This window comes from Thermobia domestica, chromosome 7 (assembly GCF_964235325.1).
Source record: "Thermobia domestica chromosome 7, izTheDome1.hap1.1, whole genome shotgun sequence".
Lineage (NCBI taxonomy): Eukaryota > Metazoa > Arthropoda > Insecta > Zygentoma > Lepismatidae > Thermobia > Thermobia domestica.
The window spans coordinates 115,444,278-115,467,200 of NC_137460.1; the positions used below are offsets into that span (position 1 = coordinate 115,444,278).

General features: G+C 34.9%; 1 protein-coding gene across 2 annotated transcripts in view; it reads right to left on the minus strand.

Annotated features, from left to right (window-relative positions):
* Positions 1-16,119: 16,119 nt before the first annotated feature.
* Positions 16,120-22,923, minus strand: part of LOC145690366 (ATP-binding cassette sub-family G member 1-like) — a 148,301-nt gene continuing 141,497 nt past the window's right edge. The window contains exons 10-11 of one of the 2 annotated variants that reach the window (XM_081765193.1): positions 20,065-20,220; positions 16,120-18,488 (exon numbers count right to left, since the gene is read on the minus strand). In XM_081765193.1, the coding sequence (XP_081621319.1) occupies positions 18,084-18,488; positions 20,065-20,220 (561 nt within the window). In that variant the 3' untranslated portion in view covers positions 16,120-18,083. The remainder of the gene's footprint in view (positions 18,489-20,064; positions 20,221-22,923) is intronic. The other variant, XR_014132198.1, reaches the window with a different exon arrangement.

The window sequence follows — 22,923 nt, forward strand, 5'->3', positions numbered from 1 at the left end:
ACAATTACCAGAATATACTATGACTCACTGATGCGTGCGTTGCGGGGTTCTGTGAAACCCCAGAGTGTGACATGCTGACAAAAGATGTCCGCCTTCTGGAAGACAACGCACCCGTTCACTGCTCGAATGTTGATCAGACAGATGCATGAGCCTGAGTATGAAATTCGTCATAGTTCATGTTTTCTCTTGACCGCACACCATCTTCATTCCACCTCTTCCCAACCATGCAGTCACTTCCTAGGGGGAAGTACTGCGATGTTGCCACGCTGCTTTCTGAGGTGCAGTAATGGATTTTGGACCACTACACTTTACTTAACGTTCATACCTATAACACTGCAACGGTGCAGAATTGCGAGCTGTACATTACCAGGTGATCTACATAGGTACGTAGGATTACACACGTAAAATTTCAGCGCTCTATGATATGTGTAAGTGGATCAGGGTAAAACTTTCTCGCGCATCTCTCGTTAGCCGGCAAACTTCAAAAAAATCACGCATGTGCAAACTCAGAAACCATTGATTTGCGACCCCCGGTTCATATAGGTGAAAATGTTCCAAAGTACTTGTAGAATATCCCCTTGCAAGGAATGCATCGAATTACCAGTCACCCTGTATATAGGGAGCACGGTGGCTCACTTCTGGTATGTGTGGTTCCTGGTGCAATCCCCAGCCAAGTAGTTTGTAGTAAACATCGTGTCCGTGGGTTTTCTCAGGTACTCCCGTTTCCTCCCACATGTTCATTCCACCCGTTCTTCCATCATGTTGCTCCATAAAAGGTAATATTGCAAAAGATGCAGATTTTAAAGGATTGAGATATACTTTAGTTTAACATTTTGAACTACTTCACCATTATAGCATATGAAGCTAGCTTACCTTCGGTTTCTCTACTATTTGCTGTTCAATATATTTTACTAAGAGGAATTATTTTCAATATGTACACAATTCCAACCTTATTATCCAAACCTATATCGATAATACCCATTATTTTCTTAACAGCCGTGTAGAAACAACAACATATTCATCATTAACTTTATAATCTGGTGCACATTTAGATAAATGTAAAACGAAAATTATGTGTATAAATGTCGACTGTAAACAACTGCATAGATATTAATTTTATGTTGTCGATTATTTTATGATACTTAATCTTACTCTCAAACTAAAATAGTTTGATGAAAAGAAGAGGGAAGATATAGAATTGTCAAAGTAAACACTTTGGGGATCTCTGGCGGATCCAAGGGGGATGGAGGGGGCGACCATCCCCAAAAAAGGTCTGGCTTTTACCTCCAGCATTTATCGTTGGAAAATACAAATATGGTTTTTCACGACCGATTAAATTTGTGTGACAAGCCTTGCAGAGTCTAATCAAAAGTGGTGCTTAATAGTACTTAATACAGACATATTTGAAGTGTGAATACTTCTGTTCTTAGTTTCTTGAGGCGGTCACCATAAGGCCCAAAGGAGCGAGAATATGATTCTTTCGTCGGAAGAACAGCTGTAGGGAGGAGGGTAAGATGCCTCACTCTTTGAACTAAAAAGATATATTTTAAAATTGTGTCCTAGAAAAAGGATATGAAAATGGAATTCGGATCTCGAAACTTCAAGTACCTTTACCTTGAATAAAGAGAAATATAGAATCTTCAGCACTTCTTACCGAAAAGCTCTCTGAATCTGAGACTTTTCGGTTGGTTGATTGATTGATATGTATTTACGTTGTTTGTCAAATGCGATGCTTTACAGAACGAGAACTAGAGTTTAAAGTTGGATCTGAACCACTGTAGTGCGTTCGATGCTTACTCAGCGGGAATCAAACTACAGAACCTCATGCATCAAAGATACGTTTGCTAGCTACCAGATCACTAAAGAGAGCTGTGGCTTTTGGAGTTCAAACACGGAAACATTAGGAAGGGACCAGGGACTTATTGTGACTTTTAATGGCATTTCGTCTTTTCTTGGGAAATAATACAAGCTGTTACGTAAAAGACGAAGTCCTGAGTGAATACGTGATCGCACAGGACAAACCACTCAAGCTAGAAACTTGGAATTCGAACAGTAGATAAGATTTGTGACGTAGGGTATCACTAAGGAAGGATTTTTTTGGAAATTCGAAGAAAGGAACGGGGTGGCCATCTCTCCGAATCCCTTAAGGATGGAAACTTGAAATTTGTCATTTGGATTTCTCATTTTAAATAATTTGACACGCGTTTCAACGTTTTTTGATACTTTAGTAAAATCTGAATGAAAGGGGGGAAAGAAAAGTGGGCGGGGATTGCAATCATTATAATAAGGTATCAATATCTAAGAATCTTTGAAGGTTAGAAACATGAAATTTGGTGTATGGACTTCTCACTCAAAATAATTCAATACGTATTTCAGCGTTTTTGATATTTTACCTAGAAGGAAATAAAAGGGATGGAAATTATTATTATTAAATAATTAAACATGTATTTGAGCATTTTGTCCCACTTAATGTAGAAGGGAAGGAAAGGAGATGGGAATGGTTCACTAGAATGCCTTACGAGGTGTTTGAATTTCATGACAGAGTTTTAGCTCAATCCAATGCCATATGAAAGAGACAAAGGAAGAACGCGAAATTTTGTGCCACAGTAGCACGTAGGAGAATTTGCTATACTGAGTGAGGCCGTGTGGGTGCGAAGCTCTATCTAGGCGAAGGCTAGTTTTGTTGTTGTTAGTATAGCTATAATTATACTGTTTCTAACAACTGCATTTAAGAAATTATCTAATAGAGCCAATTTCCAACCCCCTATTCCTAGTATGATCTAATGCTTTTTTCATTACATACTGAATTATACCACTACAAAAGAGGAGTATTCGTACAAAACACCCTATACAGAGCATCAGCCGAAAGAACATTTGAACACTAAAAAGGTTGAAGGTATGGCTACGGTCCCGGATGGGTGCAGATCGACTTAGCGACCTGGCACTACTATATACGACCCGAGACAAACGTAGATTACGATCGTGTCATCGACAGATTTGCCGGGAACAAGACCGGGCATAGATTTGAGTTTGTGCTGAAACTTCACAGAGATAGACTGCAAGGTGACTAAAGCCATTGTGTGGTTTCCGCCGGTCGTGGTTTTTGCCCGTAATTATTTTCAACACGTGGGTATTCCCCAAAAGTCATGAGTCTGAGTAAAGTTGAACTCCTTGGATGTATCTAAATCTCAAACAAAATGAAGAAAAATAAACAAACTCGAAAAACTTTTTGAAATTGCTTTTTTTTTTAAATCTTTAACTGAAACAAAAGGACACAACTACAATCGTAAAAAATAGGTACCGGTATAAAAGCTATATTATATTTTTAATAAACAGTTATATGTATGATATTTGTTTGTTTAACGTCTCATGTTTGTGCCAGAATGGCTAAAGGAGACGTGGACCTACTGATTGTAGTGGAATTCGAACCACTTTTTTCGTTCAACTGTGCTCCAACCGGTAATCGAATCCGGGATCACGCACACCAAAGGCAAGCGTGTTAGCCATTAGACCAAACGGGATCCATATTATATCTGAGATGAAAGGCAAGTTATACGTATTTCATTCTCTATTGGTAATTTCGTTTAAAGGTTAGAATTTTTCAAAATTAAATTTTAATTTGCATTCTTTAAAATTTCTGATATTGTCAAATAATATCACCGGTCAACATGTTTTAGGAAATATAGTTTGTGTGCTGTAATGAACGGAAACGTCACTTTGGTTTTACATTTCTGATCTTCTTTCGTTCATTTTGTTGCAAGTTTTGCTAATCTTTCAGTTTTTTTTACTAGTTATACGTTATAATAGCTTATATTGTGATTCTGTATAATTTTAATTCAAGTAAAATTTATACCCCTTTTGTGCTAAATCCGACAAAAATTCTGTTGAGTTCATGTAAAAGAAAGTTTAGTATTGATATTTTTGCTATTACATTATTTGCAGTATTTTACTGAATAAATTGTGCATTTACCTATAGTTAAGGAGTACTGCAATATATTATATTTGTATAGGATTTATATTCACAATTCATTTTTTTTGTATGTTAATGCTGTAGTTAACTTCAAATCGTCTCTCTGGGTTCCTGTTGGTAGTACAGTACAATGTTTAAATGCAGTGATGATTAGTATTATGTATTAGAAAGTGTATCCGTTTCATTCTCCTGTACTTGATCTGTCCTCTGCGCAGGCCATAGTTCTTTTAAGATAAAAACCATAACATTCTTATTTCGGAGAAAAGCTACGAAATTTAAGTTCGGGCAATCACTACCACGAGGAATAATCACGGAGCCACTAAATATCCTTGGAGTTCAGTTTGAATATTATATTTTATCTTTTCAATTTTCAATTTGCTGAATTATGTCCTGATATAAACAGAAATGAAAGCCATATGTAAATATTGCTTCCCTATATTTTGGCCCATTTGGAACACTGTGTGCCACATACTATTAAACATCATTTTATAATTAATTATTGCATTTTTTAAGCCAGTGGTGCCCACCCCCCCTTATGTCCATGACGCACCCCCCCAATTGTCTATCCGTAGGGTTCTTCCATGAAAAAATCTTCTTTTCGATTAATTTTACCCCCCCCCATCAAACATATTTATATAGATTTTTAACCCCCCCAAATATTTCAATGACGCAGTTTGCGTCATAGCCCCCCCTTTTGGGCACCCCTGTTAAGCTACCAAGAAATGTACATAGAAATATCAGAATGCCTTTTGTTATTTGTTGACATTTTGTATTGTTCTTTATGCATGTAAACTTTTATCTATTTTTGCGTACACCGAATCTGTCGTGTTTTTTTTTTTTTCAACTGATGTTCCGCAATTGTTATTCAAAATATAAACGATTAGAGCAAATTGTACACTTTTTCGTTAAAATGAATGTCATTGTCAATACAGTATTTTCTTTTGTGCAAGTACTGTACAAAACAGCGCATCTGATATATTGCGGTGACTAGTGAATCATGACAAAGCCATGTCTCCGAAATGAAAGTGCGTATTTAATTTAATTCTACAGAAAGAATATGTACTTTCATTTTTTTTAAAAAACTTACAAATTCGGGTCCCAAAATGGAATCTGGGAATCAGAAAAATAAAATGAAATATTTGAAAGACTAAAGGAGAGGTTTAGCTATAACTCCCCCCCCCCGCGCCGTCCAATTCCACATTCATATGCGTCCGATTCTTGAAAATTAAATTCTGGTCACCTTGAGGCTACGCTTATCTTTCAGGAAGCGAACCGCCTCCCCCCAAACGATCCTTCTGGATCCGCTAGTGTTGGGGATGTTTTGGAGGATAGAGGTCTGTGTGAGAACTTTCCATGCAAGTACTTAAGTACTTGAGAGTGCAACAGTATTGGCTTCAAGAAATGAAAGTCAGATAATCAAACTTCAACAGGCACAGAAATATTGAATCGAGAAAAAGAGGTGGGCTGTGTGAGAGAAAAAGGATTAGAGGAACAGCTTGATATTTATCGGGCTCTGGTATTGCTCTTTGGAATTCTGGGTAGTAAAAAGAATTGTTGTTCAAACTACGTCACTGAGATAAAGTGGTCTCGCTGATTCAATCTGTACTCAAAATCGACACTTCCGGTTCTCTTCTACGTGGACCTCAAGCACTGCAAACTCCATCTTCATCCAATGGGAGGTCGCCAGCATTAGCGGCTACACCGGACCTCCTATGATCCACTAGCAACTGGTTCTCCTTCATCAGCCAGAAACCAAAGAATAGTACAAGGGATTCGAAGTGAGGCTCTTTGACGAGTTACTAGCGTAGACGACGACGTTTGACAAGCCAACAGACAGGTTAGAAGTGACTAATCAAAAGTAAAGAAAAAGCAGAAAGCTCTCTGTGGCCTGTGTACTTAAACGAAGATTTCATGGTATCATAACGACATGACGTCACACTTTCCTCCAAAGAGGAGTTCTCTTAGGTGACGAACGAGTAGCATTCCATGCTGACTACAGAAGAAATTAATAAGAAGATGGGAGAATGATAATTAAGGAGTACAATTGTTCATGGTGGCACGTGTCTCGACTGATTTCTGCAGATTTCTATTCTTTCTTACAAGTTGCATAAGCTTATGCAACATAAATTCTCAACCAAGATAGAATGGCTTATGTAACTGAAGAATTTCCATGTCATGCTTCCTGGTTGTCTGAGAGCGATGTTCTGTAGGGTCACAAAACCTATAACCGATGCCAATCGATTCCTTCACATTATGATATTGGGCATTCAATGGTTTCCTATCAAAACATGTACTATTTATACTAACTTTGGCAGAAACTAAAGTGACGAAGAGTCACCCTTTAGTTGGTTAGGGTACATGTAGATCAACTCTTCCTTCCACCTTCCATGTAGCACTTCTTTACACAGCTATGCGTTGTTTTTCCTTTGGTACAGAAAATTAGTGTGCGTGTCTTTCCCCCAGCTAAGCTTGTTACCCGAAGCCGGAGACATAATTTTCTTAAATGTAATATTCAAGCAGTTCTGGTGCATCGAAGATGTCAGGTCGAGTGTTCCGACACTGATAACGTACCTACAGCTGTGTTTGGGTTTGTTTTGCTTATATTGACCTTGAAGGTCCAATAAATGCTCTACCTACGTGAAATTGCATTGGATCTAGCTTAATCTGTTAAACACACGTTAAAGATATATATTGATTTTAAACCTGTTACACCATTTACAATGCCAAAGCAGCCATCCCACAACTGTTCTCGCAACAGGTATAGATCCAAATTTCTGAACTGTGGACAGTCTCTTTACTATGTTATTACCAATCCAACAAGTTGATACTTTTAGCCATAGATTTGAAACTTGTTTTAATGTAGAAATTACAGTATATAGCAAAAGTTATATGAATTTTTAAACAAAATATGTCGCCTTAATCTTTGTCCTCTCGTGCAACCAATTTAATCTTTTGTCATGATTTTAATTATTACCCTACTACTGAGAACAATTTGATTGTCATTCACACAACTATGTAAGTGCACGTAAATCACGTTTGGTCGTTATCATCCCGATATTTACTTTGCTTACCTCAAATATATTAACTCTAGTTTAGCAATATTTCATTTTTCTCATAAACGCAAACATTTACCAAATTTTTTAACTCTTTTAACTTAGTCTTATAATAGTTGTCTGTAAAACATGCTTCGGCGATTTCTTTTTTTCTTTCTTCTTATTCTTTGTCTATTTTTTTATTTTTTATTTATTTATTTATTTATTTATTTTTATTTTTATTTTTATTTTTTTTTTTTTTTGCATATACCACCTTGTTGTGCTCTATTTCTGTATCAATTACTCTGTAAATAAAGATTTTTTCTTAAGGTAAATTATCGGTTTCCAATCGAGATCAGACGTGTCTTGAATTCAAATCCTGATCTAAAAGCACATAAGTCGTTGTGTTTTAAATCTCGAAGGGCAGATATTTCTGTGTTCTTTTTATCTCGTTACCCTAGATGGAGGAGTTATTATGTTCAATTAAGTATACTAAAATACGAGAAAGGAGAAACAAATTGCATTATTATATTGGCAATATTTAGTCTTATTTGTGCCTCGCTACAACGTTTTTAAAAGTGTAGATTTTTGGATTCACCCTTCTTTCTCTTCTCTGTCTTATACAGTGACTATTCTAATTCTCATAGCTGTTTAAAAGGGTCAAAAGATATTATAGATTATATCTCTTTGTTTTTCTTCACTTATTTCTTTTTGTTTCTCTACACTACGTCTAGAAATAAATGTCCTGATAAATAAGCTGCAGATGCGATTTTCAAAATAAGATGATCTATACTGTTCCTTATACATATTACAGTGATTAATCTACTAAATCAGACAACCAATAGAGAAACTGGGAACATGAGTCTTTCCGGAGATGACATATTGCACTGATGCTGCAAATCTGAAACTTAATCATAAAGATTTACTCTTCAATTCTTTACTCTAAATAAAAATTATATCACAGATTCTTCTGCAATTTTCTCTTCCTTCGTATAAATCATGGTCGCATGCTCTGCAAACGCGATGGGAACGCATTTTTGTCCACGAAGTACATTCAACATCAAGAAAACGATTGACTGTACAGTGTATTCAGCAAATTAATAAAGAAATTTTAATAATAATGAGCATGTTTTGCATGTTATCCAAACTACTAAAGAGATTTTAATAACATGTCCCTCTATACAACTGTATTAACAATATTGTTGGGGAAATATTAATTATACACTTATATAGTATTTAGGCAAACTATTAAAGAAATTTTAATAATAGTGCTTCTCAGAGTATATATTTCTGTAGTAAGACGGCAAAATACTTCACTTTCCAAAACTTTTTTGTCAGGCAACATTAACGCCTTCGCTGGAATGAGTATCACCGATGATACTCATTTCGGAGTCGCTAATGTGCCGTGAGTATCGCCAGTGATACTCAAAAGCAGCGTTAATGTATACGCCCTTTTTTGTTTATCGCGCAATCACAGGTTTAACTTTATATAAAGATTGGCACCTTGAAGAATCTATATTACTGCGATTTGGCTGCAATCTATCGTCAATTGTTGACACAGAGAAAGCACAATTTAAAATCATTATGGCAGCGAAAGTGTTAAAGTTAGTCAAGAAAGCTTTTTTTTTTTTTTTTTTTTTTTTTATTAAGCAAACCTAATTTTCACGTTAACAATTTCAACAAATTGCGAATAAAATTAATTTGTTCGACTCACTGTTATTGAGTGTGAATCATTCCAAAAGTGTAAAAAAAAAAAAAAAAAAAAAAAAAAAAAAAAAAAAAGTCAATTTCACCATAGACTTCATTTTTGATACGGGCTTCAGTATATAGTGCGGACTTCAGTTCTATAATGCGGGCTTCAGTATTGATTTGTATTCTCTCCTAAAATGTACGTATGAACAATTTAAGATATCACGATTGCTTAAAGTTATTTGTTTCAAAGTGAACTTTGTATGTTGTGTGTTAATGCATCCTGTGAATATGTTAAAAAGACATGTTAATGAAAACTTTTTTTTTTTTTTTTTTTTTTGATATTAGAAGTAGTATATCGGTAAGAAGTATGTGGTGTCACTGGTAGGAAAGAGCAGGCAGCAATCTGCTAGTTAACAGTGTACTTTACTATATTTACAGTACATAAATAAATAATGAGGCACGAAGGTTAGAATCAGTAGCAAAAATCACGTGAAATGTTTTCGCTCCAGTTTCCAACAACAAACGATAAAGCGCATGTGTGCGCAGGAGAAAGTACGTAAAAAATACGCACGAAATACGTGTTGGGCGTTCGGATTCCAAAGCAGCGTTCATATTACGAGCTAAAATTTGCTCAAAATTTTCGTTCATGTTCCTAATTGTTGAAATTCTGAGACATCTGTTCAGCAGAAAGAATTACTTTTTTTTTTTTAAGTAGAGGAAAAAGTTTCCAGAAAAAATTTTATTACGTATGAAACAAGGTAGATTTTACAGGTTAACTTGAAGGATTCTACTTACGACTTGCCAGCAGAGGGCTGTTCCGGCAGCAGACTGACAGACAGTCCTTCGTATGCGTATCATATATTTATAAACACTTGACTACATTAGTAAACCCATGTAACCTATTCTTTATCTCAGCACCCCAAACTTAATATCTAGCGACGCTACTAACAGTCAGGTCATAGTCTTGGAAACGACTTGTGTATTATATATAATAATGTCCAGAAGATGACCCCAATTGAGTACGGAAGAAAGAATAAGGAAGTACGGAAGGAAAGAATAAATACGCTTTTTCTAGTTAGGTTTGTAAGAGAGTGGCATATTTCGTCGTGTTACATAATTGGTCACCTCTTCTTGCCTGTCAGATATTTGAGTTTTCTTGATCAACTTACAGTGCTCCTGGCCCGTAAGAATGATTGTACAAAGGTAAGGACTTGGGCTTTCTTCTTATATTGATTAGCAGTTTGCAATTGATAATTTTTTATCAATTATCAATGATTTCACTCTTCACAATATTACTATTTGTCTAGTATAGAAAGAAGCTAAGGGAAATGGGGAAGGAAGATGTGATTAGAATTAAAAGTCTTTCCAAAAGACAATCTAATTTCGCTTTGTTCAAAATGAAGAAGAAAAATAAGATGTAGATCAAGTTCTTCAAATTAGATTCCTGTCAAATGAATCGTACTAAGCTCTTTTCGTATTTCTAAGGTAATAAAATTCAATATTTCGGATAACTTTATCAAGTATCCATTCTCAAGGACCGTAAAGGCTTAAAACATATGCATCAACAGGATCTTCATATGCTTAAGGTTTCATCTTCAGTGGAACTCTTATTAAAATAAATAAATAAAGTAATATGTTGTATTTTTGGGGCTATCCTGTGTATGTTTTCCAACTTTTTAGTAATCACTTTTTAAGTAAGTACACTTACTACTCAAATAATTTTACTTATTACACTTTCGTTTTTTTTTTCAGTTAACTACAAGGTATTTATCTACTATTCAATGTATCTTCAGTTATCCAAACACATGCATAATTGATTGTACTTGCTGCGTACGTTTTACACCTATACAGTGCTTGGCAATGGAAGCAGAAGGAAGTATATAAAGTTCTGAATTTTATTACCTTAGGAATAAAAATGAAGTCAGTATGTTTCATTTGGTAATGTTTATTCCATTCGCTCTATTAATCATTAGATTCTAAAACAGAGACAAGTAACGACATTAAATTGCAGTCAAGTACATAAAAACTGTCGATTCCGAATCTGAGCACTATTTATCGAATGATCTCTTTGTTCTCAAGGTGCAGGGTAACATCATAAGGATAAGTAAAGAGAGTGTTAAACAACTTTTTCGCCCTTACAAAATGGTCAAAATCTTACTTATTGAAGAGAGGAAGAGCTTACTTTCCGTTCTGGGGTATGGTCACAACATCTGAATCATCACTATTGGTTTTCAGAGACAAATCCTGCTCCAGATTCAATGTCTCGGATAAATAATGATAATAATTATAAACCGAACAGTACTTCAGAGGTTCCTGCTTAATATTACGTTTCTTAGCATTATACAAGGATGTGAAACAGAAGTCAGAGATCATGCATGAACTGTTAAAAGTAGACAGCATATACATACACTTTATTCAACAAAACAGTATTTTGCATAACAAATACATTATTTATAAAATATAACAAATATACTAAGTACAGTATATTCATATCATAAAAGAGAGCCAGGATTTGATGAAAACCCGCACTTACATGTTATCAAAATAAAATCCTTAATAATAAACGAAGAAATCTAAACATATTGTCATGAGGTTAATAAATACAATCTCAACCTTTTTCTTAAAAAAAAAAAAAAAAAAAAAAAAAAAAAGGAACGTATTTTATTGTATTCATTTTATTTTATTTTATTTTATATGGCTAGTTTTCTGTAAGAGGATTGGTATATTTTAAAACAAAGTTCACTACACATCAATTCAAAATTTTATTTTACAACTACCGATTATACAGGGTGTTTCAAAACAACACCAACAACGTTTGGGAGGTGATTCCTGACACCAAAATAAGACGAAAGGTATAGACCAACCTGGGTGCACAAATGCTTCCTTTCGTAGTTATAGGCTGCCGAAAACATGAAAAAATGAACTTTAAAGGTCCATAGCTCCAAAACTATGAGACCTACCGTAGTGGGATCAAGACTTAGGAACTAACATGTGCTTTATCCAAAAATACATGCTTCAGAATCCTAAGGTACTCACGCAACAATTTTTGTACAGGCAGTTTGGTTACGGGCATATAATCCGAAGTACTCACTAACTACCTCTGTAAAAATTGTTGCGGAAGTACTGCAGGATTTTGAAGCAAGTATTTTTGGATAGAGCACATACTAGTTCCTCAGTAAAGTCTTGACCCGACTTCAGTAGGCCCCATAGTTTTGGAGCTATGGACCTTTAAAGTTAATTTTTTCACTTTTTCTGCAGCCTATAACTCCGAAAGGAAGCATTTGTGCACCCAGGTTGGTCTATACTTTTTGTCTTATCTTGGTGTCAGGAATCACCTCCCAAACGTTGTGGGTGTTGTTTCGAAACACCCTGTATAGTACAAACTATCATTTAATTTACAATATGAGCGATTGAGATTGTGGATTTCCTTTGCATTGTGTTTATGAAAAGAAATAAAATATATATATAGTTTTACGTCCCACAATTATGCACTAAGGCTAAGGGAGACGGTGATAATGAGACTGAATGAAATAGAATGAAGAATGTAGGAGAATAAAGAGAAAACTCATGCAGATGGTGTTTGTCCACCACAAAGCCCACCTGGCGCTAGCTGGGATCTAAGCAGAGACTTCATGCACTAGAGATAAGCGCTCTATCACTGAGCTACTGCGGCTCCTCACAGAGTATCTTTAGTTCACCGTGAAAAGCAGTAATATTCAAAGTTTGTAATTGTCTCAAATGGTTTGTACGCACTGTTATTTTCCATTATTATCTCCACCGTGATTATTATTATTAATATTATGGGTAATCTAGATTTATTAGCCGGATGGAATGGTTGAACAGTTTAAGTTACTAGGCAAAACTTATTCTATCCCGCGAGTTCGTATCCTGCTCAGAGCATGATATCCATGTATTGTTCTGTCACCACCATTCATTTCTATGCTTAAGTTCACAACTGTAGGACGTAATACTCAAGAAAACATAAATAAATAATAAACTTGATTGGTCAGTTTTAGACTGGTTACAGTGAAATTGTATATGAATAATAAAAATAGCACAATAACCTAGATTTGATTTGATTTTTAGTTTAGCGTTCCTTTCAGCAGCGAGGCTATATGAGACGGGACCTACTGATTAACGTGGAATCCGAACCACATGAGCTCCCGCCGGAATCGAACCCAGGTCTCCCCGCCAAAGGCGCGTACGCTAACCGCTTAGCCACGAAGGAGCTTCACAATAACCTCGAATCAATGAGAAAATAAAAGGATATAATCATCGCATAGTAAGGAATTAATATCATTTCAGCAACCATACATTTATAAATATTTTGATAAGGAATAAGTACATAATAATAGCTGGAATACATCTGTCACAGATTTACTACTTCTTGAAGGAAAGAACATATTTGAGAAATATATCATTTTTCAAGCTAATTCGGATATTGTGAGAAGTTTTCTTGCAGAAGGTGTGAAGTGTGATTCACAAGTATACATTGTAGATCAAACCACTTTATAAAGATCAGCAAATGTAGAGTGCAGACTTAATATGAAAAAGAAAAACAAGTGTTTCAAAGTGAAATATATCTAAAATACGGCAATATGTTATTTCGGACAAAGTGGCAGATCTTGAAGGAAGTCAGATAGCTAAAAATTAATATTTACCATAATTAAAACATTAGCTTAAGTTTCTTTCTTTAGTTTATAGCGATAAAAATGTTAATTTTTACCAATGTGACCTTCCTCAACAGCCGCCAATGGAGCTACTTAACATAGTTATGTAAACCATAGTTAGAAATGTAAAAACTGATCGAAAAGATAGAAATATTCTCAGACAACGAAATAGTTTGGAGATAAATCGAAGAAGTACAAAGACAACTGGATGCTAAAGGAAAATATGCAGAAGAGTATGACCCCCGGTAAAGTGACGGCAAAATTGAGAAATTCTGATCATTTCAAGAAATAAACAACAATAAGACAAACAAATAAATTACAAGGGATATAATTGAAGACATCCAAGTTTCAAGTATCTAGGTTTAGATTTGACATTAGTATAGGTATGTAACGAGAATAAAAGAAGAATTGTCTAAGAAGTTTCTGCACAGAAAATGAGAGGAAAACGGCTATGATTAAGACTAAGAAGTTGAAAGAGGAATGAAATACAAAGGTGAATGCAGGGGCGGATCCAGGACTGACTTCTGGGGGGGAGCGGTTGGTTGTCATACTTCTACTTTTAAGTGCTCCAAACTTTGGGATGGGTTTTATTTACATATATAAAATAAGAAAGTTTCCTCTTCTGGGGGGAAGCGATTGCCCCGATCGCCCCCCCTGGATCCGCCCCTGCGTGAATGGGACAAGAAAATATCGTGGATGAAGAATGATCGAATTACGAAAGTCGCGGAAGGACGCAGGAATCGAAAATTTATTATGAGGATAATGGAAATGATGAGATAAGTAGACATAGAGTTAAGTAGACTTAAAATTCAGGGAGCTCATTTTCTTAAAAATAAATATCTTACATTCTTAAACTAAGACAAACCGAGGATAATGTAGAAGCTAAGATAAAAACTCAAAATATTGCAAGGACCCTTGCACTCACACGTACTATAAGGCACATGTTTTCAGTATAATCCTTTAATAGACAAGCATTGATAACATTACCATTAAAACATTTAGTTTGCTTTTATGCTTGAACCATGTCTTCCTGATTATAGTTTCGTAATTTTAAAAATATTTTTGTACTTTGGTTACAAAATACATGGTGTTTATTTCAAAGCAACATTGCCATAAAATAGGTCTTACTTGTAGCTACTGAGCAGTATTGCCTTTTATGGTAAAATATCATAAGAATACTCCCAGTAATTACCAACAGTTTCATTGAAATATTTTCCTACAAGAAACCACAAATAAAAAAATTAAAAAAAAAAACTTTCGCAGAACGTAGGAGATAAAGCTTCTACAATACCAAATTTGACTGTCTCCTGTTGACGAAGATTAGAAGTATCTAAAAAAGCAAACAGCAAATCATGTATATGAATATTGTATGAAAGCAATAATGCCAATTAAATGATCACTGAAGCTATAAAACGTGTGGATAACGCAATAGAATGCGATGTTGTTTGAGAGCAACACTGCCCAATAAAGGGATAAACACTTGTTTTTATGATTTATAAGAAACAGTGGCAGACGGCAGAAGGAAACTGTACTTTCAGGAAGAAAGAAAGAGGACACGCAGAACCATGAAGTAAGCCGACAATACCTCCACAGGTTTATAAACTCCAAAAGGACGGTATAAAAGCGAACGACGGGACCAAGTTATCATCAGTGCCAGTGCTAATCGTTCACCTACAATACCTTCCCTCGAGACCGCCATCGGATACAGACTGTAAACTTTTAATATCTACTCCCGAGACTACTATGCGTTACGGCCGCCGTGAGCCCGTCTGAGGCCGCTGTGGGCTAAGACAAACTGCCTTTGTACTTGAGGCAACATCGTATGTCGGAGGGACTATTCATAACCTACACTGAAAACATTTATTTAGAGTATTTAAAGACTTTGAGAAAAACTTATAGAAACTTTGTACAAAAAATTATATAAAACATTTTTATAATAAAAGGGTGAAGGGTTAAAATATTCCCGTGTACGTTATTTGACTCTATATACAGAATATCACAATATCATTACTTGAACTAAGATCATATATTGCTCATTTTGCTGAGGTAACCCTATTCAAATTAATAATAAATATCACTGATTTCATAACACAGCAGCAATTAGTTTTAAAAGTACAAATAATAATATAAAAATACAAGTGTAAGTTAAAAGAATAATAAATCTCATATTGATAAACAGAAGAAACTCCTGTTTTATATACCGTACTTCCAAAGATAATGTATTACAACTTCTTAAATGTGCTATAAGCAGTGCCACAGTTGCGAAAACTATTACATATTTCATTTCTTTGTGAGGAACATTCTAAGACAGAACACAGAAAAGTAAGTGAAAAGTAAAATAGGTGGATTATCTGCTAGCACTAGGCGGCTTGACGAAACATTTAGCTGGTATTGTTTTGTTTAAAAGTTACTAACTACAGTCTTGTAACAACAATTGGGGTTCAATTTAATATAGTGAATCTCCTATAATTTAGACGCCCTTTCTCTTTCTTTTTTTTAATTTATTAAGAATCTTAAAAGCTCAGCATTAAAATCTTTAAATAATAAATTTTACAGACACAGGAAATTTAAGTTTGTGAGAAAGCTTTAAAATACTTTGTAAACATCAATCCCAGTTTTGAAAAAAATCTACTGAAATTTTATTTGGAGCATAAAATTTATGAGATTGTTTTACGAGAAGTCCTTTAGGCTAGAGCAGATGACCAGCAAATAGATAAAATAGTTATGAAATATTAAGTGATATTAGGGACTTAGGAAAAAATAAAAAAAAGAAGTGAATACGGATTTTTTCACCTCCAAAATGCCCAATTCTAGTCTGAATGCTATAGTAATAATTGCTATGTGTAATTAATTTCAGTAGATACTAATAATAGGAGGAAACAACCATTTTTTTTTTAATATTACACACCAAATCCTCTATAGATGCGAATTCTAACGTAAAGAGTAAAAAGGTGACTGACTGGACCGAAACTCGAACCCGGGACCTCCGGCATACCGTGCCGATGCGTTAACCCACCCAATTCACTTCCAAGAACAGCCACTCACTCCCTGCTCAGTAAGTCACTTTTTCACTCTTTACGTTAGAATTCACACATATAGAGGATTTGGGGTGTCACATTAAAAGAATTGGTTGTTTCCTCTTTTTATTAGTATATATGAAATTACAACCGTCATAAAGTGCTCGCTACAGAGACACGGATTGTCCAATCACAGCAGGGGTCTGTGGCACAACCCACATAGTTCCAGATGAGAGCACTGATGTCGAGAGTGAGTGGCTTTGCTGAGAAGCGGATTAGGTGGCGTGGTGGTTAACGCATCGGCACAGTATGCCAGAGGTCCTGGGTTCGAGTCCCAATCCAGTCAGTCACTCTTTACATTTAAATTCAGTAGTTTGACATGTACTTTGGTGATTTTCACTCTTCCCAATTTAAAAGCACGGGGTATTCTATGGAGTGAATTCGTACGTAGGAAGAGGAAAAATTTACATACTCTGTTCATTTCTCACGAATTCTTTAAGATTCAAGACCTCGATCTTAATCTTTACATGTAAGTTTCCTGTATGTTCCATACCATAGATGTAACTTTAAATGTAGCAATAAAATTACAAGATGTAATACCAATACAAACTATGAATTGTACTGGATAAGGCACTTAATATCTGATTTAACGTTCAACAACAATCGTCAGCAGAAAAAAAAATCATCTAATCTTTGAATACTTCACAGAAGTAATGACGTTACTAACCATTATCTATTGAGATTGAGTAATGTTTAACAGTACAGTATTCAATATGATCTTGAAGCTTTGCTGGCGTCTACTATTAATCCAATGTTCTCGGGATTGCTGCCAGAGTAGGTGTTGCTGTGCTGAGCTTTCGTTACCATACAGCGGCAACATCTTCAGAGCTATGTGTTGAAGTGTGCTGGTCGTACAGATTATATAGTGGTCATTAAGAATCGCTGTGTTCCTATTGGTTGTTTTTGTTGGCCAATGGCGTGCTCTGATTTTGCTGGTGGAAACTGCTCTCTGATTGGCTGATGGTTCTTTTCGTACTGAGAAGCTGGAACCAGATGTCAGGTAGATGATAACCTTCGTCTCTGTTGATGGATGGCTTGTATGTACGGATGAATAAAGATTCATGTATTTTCCTGTCCCAGAACTGTTTACTTTTCTTTAGTACTTCAATTTGGTCCCACATGGCCGTATGATTGTATTGTATGCAGTGTTCGGCTATTGCAGATTTTTCTGGTTGTTTAAGTCTGGTGTGTCGCTGGTGTTCTTTCATTCTGTCTTCAATGTTCCTTCCTGTTTCACCTATGTAAGTGGCGTTACATTCACAGGTGATCCTATAGATGCCTGGTGTCTTTAATCCCAATGAGTCTTTTGCACTTGGTAGTAAACTCCTGATCTTCGGTGGAGGGCAGTGTACAGTCTTGATGTTGAATTTCTTCAATAGTCTTGCTAGTTGGTTGGAGGTTTTTCCCATATATGGAATAAGTGCAATATTTTCCTTGTCTGCCGTGTTGTCCTCTTTTGTGGTGCAATCTCTGCTACTGTATCTCTGCTACTCTGCTACACTTCAACACATAGCTCTGAAGATGTTGCCGCTGTATGGTAACGAAAGCTCAGCACAGCAACACCTACTCTGGCAGCAATCCCGAGAACATTGGATTAATAGTACAGTATTCACTTTGTAAATACCGAAACGTGTGATAATGACTATCGTTTAACACGAAATAACCTGAAATTTGACAGGAAATTTGCAACATGTGAGCGTCTTCTAATTAACTTACGCGTTTTGAAGAGCAAGCCCAGAAACACTAAAAATCTAATAATTATTGCATACACAACTAGTGCCAGAATATTATATAGAAAAAGTCCTTCGTCAACATTAAGAACAGTCAGAATCTTTGTAGGGGACGACATGTAACAAAACGCATCTGGACATTCCAATTCTTGTCTATCAAATGCGTATAAAGCTTCTATCATTCCCTGGTAGCTGAATCGGAAGTGGCTAGTATATGAGATCCATCGTATGCTGGCAGCTAATGTCTTCAATTGGACGAAAAAACCAGAAAATAGTAACATTGGTATTGCTGACGCTGGAGCCATGAATATTCCCATCTGTAAGAAGAAATTAATGCATTAAGAATAATCTACAAACATGATAAATCACTTCCCACCTTACTACGCTGTACAATATTCAATATATAGTATCTTTAAAGAATAAATAAAAATAAACTTCCACATATCGTCGATCCAATGCCAAAACCGCGAATGTGCTAAATTTGATTTTTACTTATAATCATTTTAATATTCAACTTACTCTGAAAAATCAGTATATAGACTTAGGCACATGTTTTAGGAATTGACGATAACTTCTAATATACTCATATTTCACAAATTGCACTTTGGTATTGGAATCAGTGTGCCCCAAATAACATGAAACTGCACTTAAGTGAAAATAGCAAAATTTGCGCATTCGCGGTTTTGGCATTGGACCGACGATATGTCATTTTTCCATATATGCTGATGTATAACACATTGAATGCTTTTGTTACCATAAAAATGCATTTCAGTACTCTTTTCATAGCTATTTCTTTCCCATATCGTAACAAAAGCTTTTCTTTAACATTTTTCTTAGCTTATCTTAAAATCAAAGATTTTTTTTTTATTTTTATCCTATAATTTTTATTTCTTTCTACTTTTTATTGCTATTCTTTATTTGCCATTTGGTAGTGTCATAATGAAGATTTTGATGCCAGTATAGTATTTCAGTATTAGGAGAGAGATTCAGTTCCTTTTATTTTCCTGATACTTTTATTATCCTTTCTTTCCTGTGTTTGACTTTCGTGATCAAGGCTCCAGGTAAGACCCGAAAACTAGGTAGTGTAAAGTATTTCCAGGAATTTCAGTTATCTGTAAATAAAATGATTGTAAAAAGCCCTGAGTGTGGCAAAATATTGTCTATTTCCATTCATCCATTTCGTCAATTTCTCAATACATGCAATGAAATATGTAAGAATTCGATACTGATAATTTGGAAGAGATTAGAAAGCTTAATATTTTGAAGTAGGTAAATTGTTTCAGTAGTTTAAATTACATAAACAACGAAGTGTCCACCAGAAAATATTTCTTTACTAATTCAGGAAGCAGAACAAAGGTTATAACGAAGATTTTTCAAGCAAAAGGTAGCCAGATAAGTAAGTACATAGTCATTGTAGGAGCATTAAACAAAATAATTTCATCCTTAAGTAAATTATGTGTTTTTACCTCTAAATTCATTGTAGTAATTTTCATACTTATATTACGGGTGGAGTCCTTTATAGGTGATAACAAAACTACTGCGACCTTTTTTGTTTATGTATTATTATTATTATTATTATTATTATTATTAGTAAAGGTTGAAATAATGAAGAAGGACACCTCTTCATATACTAACCAGAATGCTGAATGGAGAGGCAATGGAAAGTTTCATTTTCAAAGACCAAACTCTCTTATAAGTGGCACTGATATCAACTAAACAAAATTTTCACTTTCCTCGCTTTTCATTATTAGCATACAGATAAAATTCAATTTTAAACATTTAGTAATATTCATATATTTATAATCGAATGGGAAATCATATTACTGCTCTCACTTTCCATCCCTTCCTCCCCCCCCCCCCCATCCGAAAAAAAAAAACTTTTATAATATATACCTCAAGGTTCAGAAGTGTTCCAACTAGCAGACCAACACTTTGAGCAATTTCTACAAGAAGAACGCACAGTCCCCACACCATGAGAAATCTCATGAGATCAGTTGGTTGGTTCGTCATGAAGTACACAGGAATTAGAAACAACGTCGGGCAAATAAGCTGAAAAAAGAAATAGAAGAAAATTATTCATAAAATGCTGCATATACGTATTATATATAAAACATATATAGTGACCAAGTGCAGTTAGGGTGAAGTAAATTTGTCTTTCCTTGGAAAGTGTGTGTGTATGGGATGGAGAAGGGAGACTCTGTATGAGTTTAGTTCTTGACTAAAATAATATTTCCGCCTCGCCTTACCAACTTATTTCTAAAGTTTCTTTTCCCTTAAAAAAAATTGAAATTCATTGTAATTTTTTAAAAGAACTACCGCTCATGCCAATGGTAATAATGCCCACGCTTAGATAAATTTCTAATTGTACTTTTATATATATATATATATACTAATATACTAAAGTAGAAACGCTTTCAAAGTCTTGACTGGAAGACCAATCGGAAAACGACCAATAGGAAGACCTAGGCGCAGATGGGAGGACAATATTAAGATGGATCTCGCAGAGATAGGAATACAAAGTAGAAACTGGATGCAGTTAGCTAAGGATAGAAGTCAGTGGAGAGCTTTTGTGAACGCGGCATTGAATCTCCGGGTTCCATAGGCCATAGAGTTAGTTAGTTAGTTACTAATTTGGGAAGGAGAAATCCAATAGAACTATTATTAAACATATCAGTTCATAGGGGAGTGGGTCATGAGAAAAATGTCAAAATTAGTATATAAACATTTGCTTACATCTCAGACATTATTGATCATAAAGAAGAAATTTCTTGAATATATTATACCCCAAACATTAACTGAATCATCTAGAAGCACTTTTTTTTAAAATAAATTTCCGGATCCTCACTAACATTATTAATTAAAATAGCGTATGAACACATGTTTGTAATTAATTACTTGTCTGAAATATAATAGCACTACTTTGTCAACTTCTGCAGGTTTCTTAACTTCTTTTGGCTAATTATCTCTTAGTTGTTATATCTATACATATAAAATGAACTGTACAGAATAGCATTTAGGTGTTACACAATGTTAGAAAAACGATAAGAAAGGTAATCTATTATGAATAATATCTAAGATATAAGCAAACCTATATCACAGTTTTGAGGTTATTTTCCCCGTGTCCCCATGGATGGACATTATCAACAACAGTTCCATTGAATTCGGTGTTCTCAAACTACACGTAATATGAAAAGCGCAAATAGAAATTTATCTAAGAGAGGGTACTTTTACCATTGACAAGAACGGTATTTTCTTGTGTATTTTTCTTATGTCTCTTATCGATTGATTTTTAATGTAATTTTGAGTTGAGTTGATTTTTAGTTTAGCGTCCCGTTCAGCAGCAAGGCTATATGAGACGTGGACCTACTGATTAACGTGGAATCCGAACCACATGAGCTCCCGCCGGGAATCGAACCCGGGTCTCCCACGCCAAAGGCGCGTACGCTAACCGCTTAGCCACGAAGGAGCTCTTAATGTAATTTTATCCTTTACAATGTTGAACTATGATATCTCGATGATATTATATCTCGAGCACAGAATATCATTAATTCAAACTCATATCATGCTACGTGTGCTCCTTTGAGTGTGTGAAGTTCCTGAAAATATTTCCATTTTGACGCGATCTCCATCAATTAATTTGTTGTCATTCATTTCTAATTTACCGTCGTCCTCTGCATCTTACAACACATTACTAATTCACATTAACTTCTTCTTCCTTTCAATATAAAATTTCATCTCATGTAAAATGTATAATTTTCATTAAATATAGATTTTTAAAAATAATTAATCAGACTTGATTTTTGCTACCACATGTTTCTGAACTTTAGGTGAAGTCTCGTTGGTATTAATAAAGGGAGAAAGATTTCTAGAATCATTAATTACTTCGTGATAATAAACCAAATGTATTAACAGAGCAGAACTGATCGAAGCACTAAATATTAATAAGACTTGTGAATAGTTTCGGCATTGCCTAATAATATGACATTGCCTTCATCAGATATGTTATGGAAGATCAATCCACGAAAAACATTAAATACAGAAATAAAATGAAAGGATTTTGTTAGAGAGAAGAAAAATAAGAAAGAAAAAGAGATAAAGTAGAAGAGGAAGGAGTACTATAGTATATAGAATCATTTGTAAAGATTGTAATACGAAATACATAGAAGAAACAGGAAATAGATTGAAAGAAGAAATAAGACAACACACAGACGAAGTAAAATTAAGAAGAGAGGACAGTGCAGTATATAAATATGGTAAAGAAGCAGAACATGAAATAGATTGGGAAAGAATAGAAGGGCAAAAGAGGAGTGTAATACTAAAGCGGAAAGAAGCTTAATGGATTAAAAATTACGCCAAGGATTTATTGATGAATTGGACGAGCGGGATTGTCATTCACGAGTTATGGAATGTAGTAGAGGACAAAATAGAACACAAAGAGCTAAAATAAAAGAACTAAAAATGTAAATAATGCTGTCATATGGGCAAAATTCAGAACAGGTGTGCAAATAATTTGGGAAAATATGTATCAAGTAGCTAATTAAAAATTTTCGTTTTGTACAAAGTAGATGTAAAAAGTGAAGAGGAAAAATTTATTGGCACTGGAAAGAGTGGGCGTGACCTTCTTTCACTCTTTTTTATATGTAAATAATTGTTATTCTTGAATTGATCTTCCATAACGCGTCTGATCAAGGCGATGTTACATTGCCGAAACTCTTACACAAGTCTTATTTATATATTTAGTAGGTTTGACAG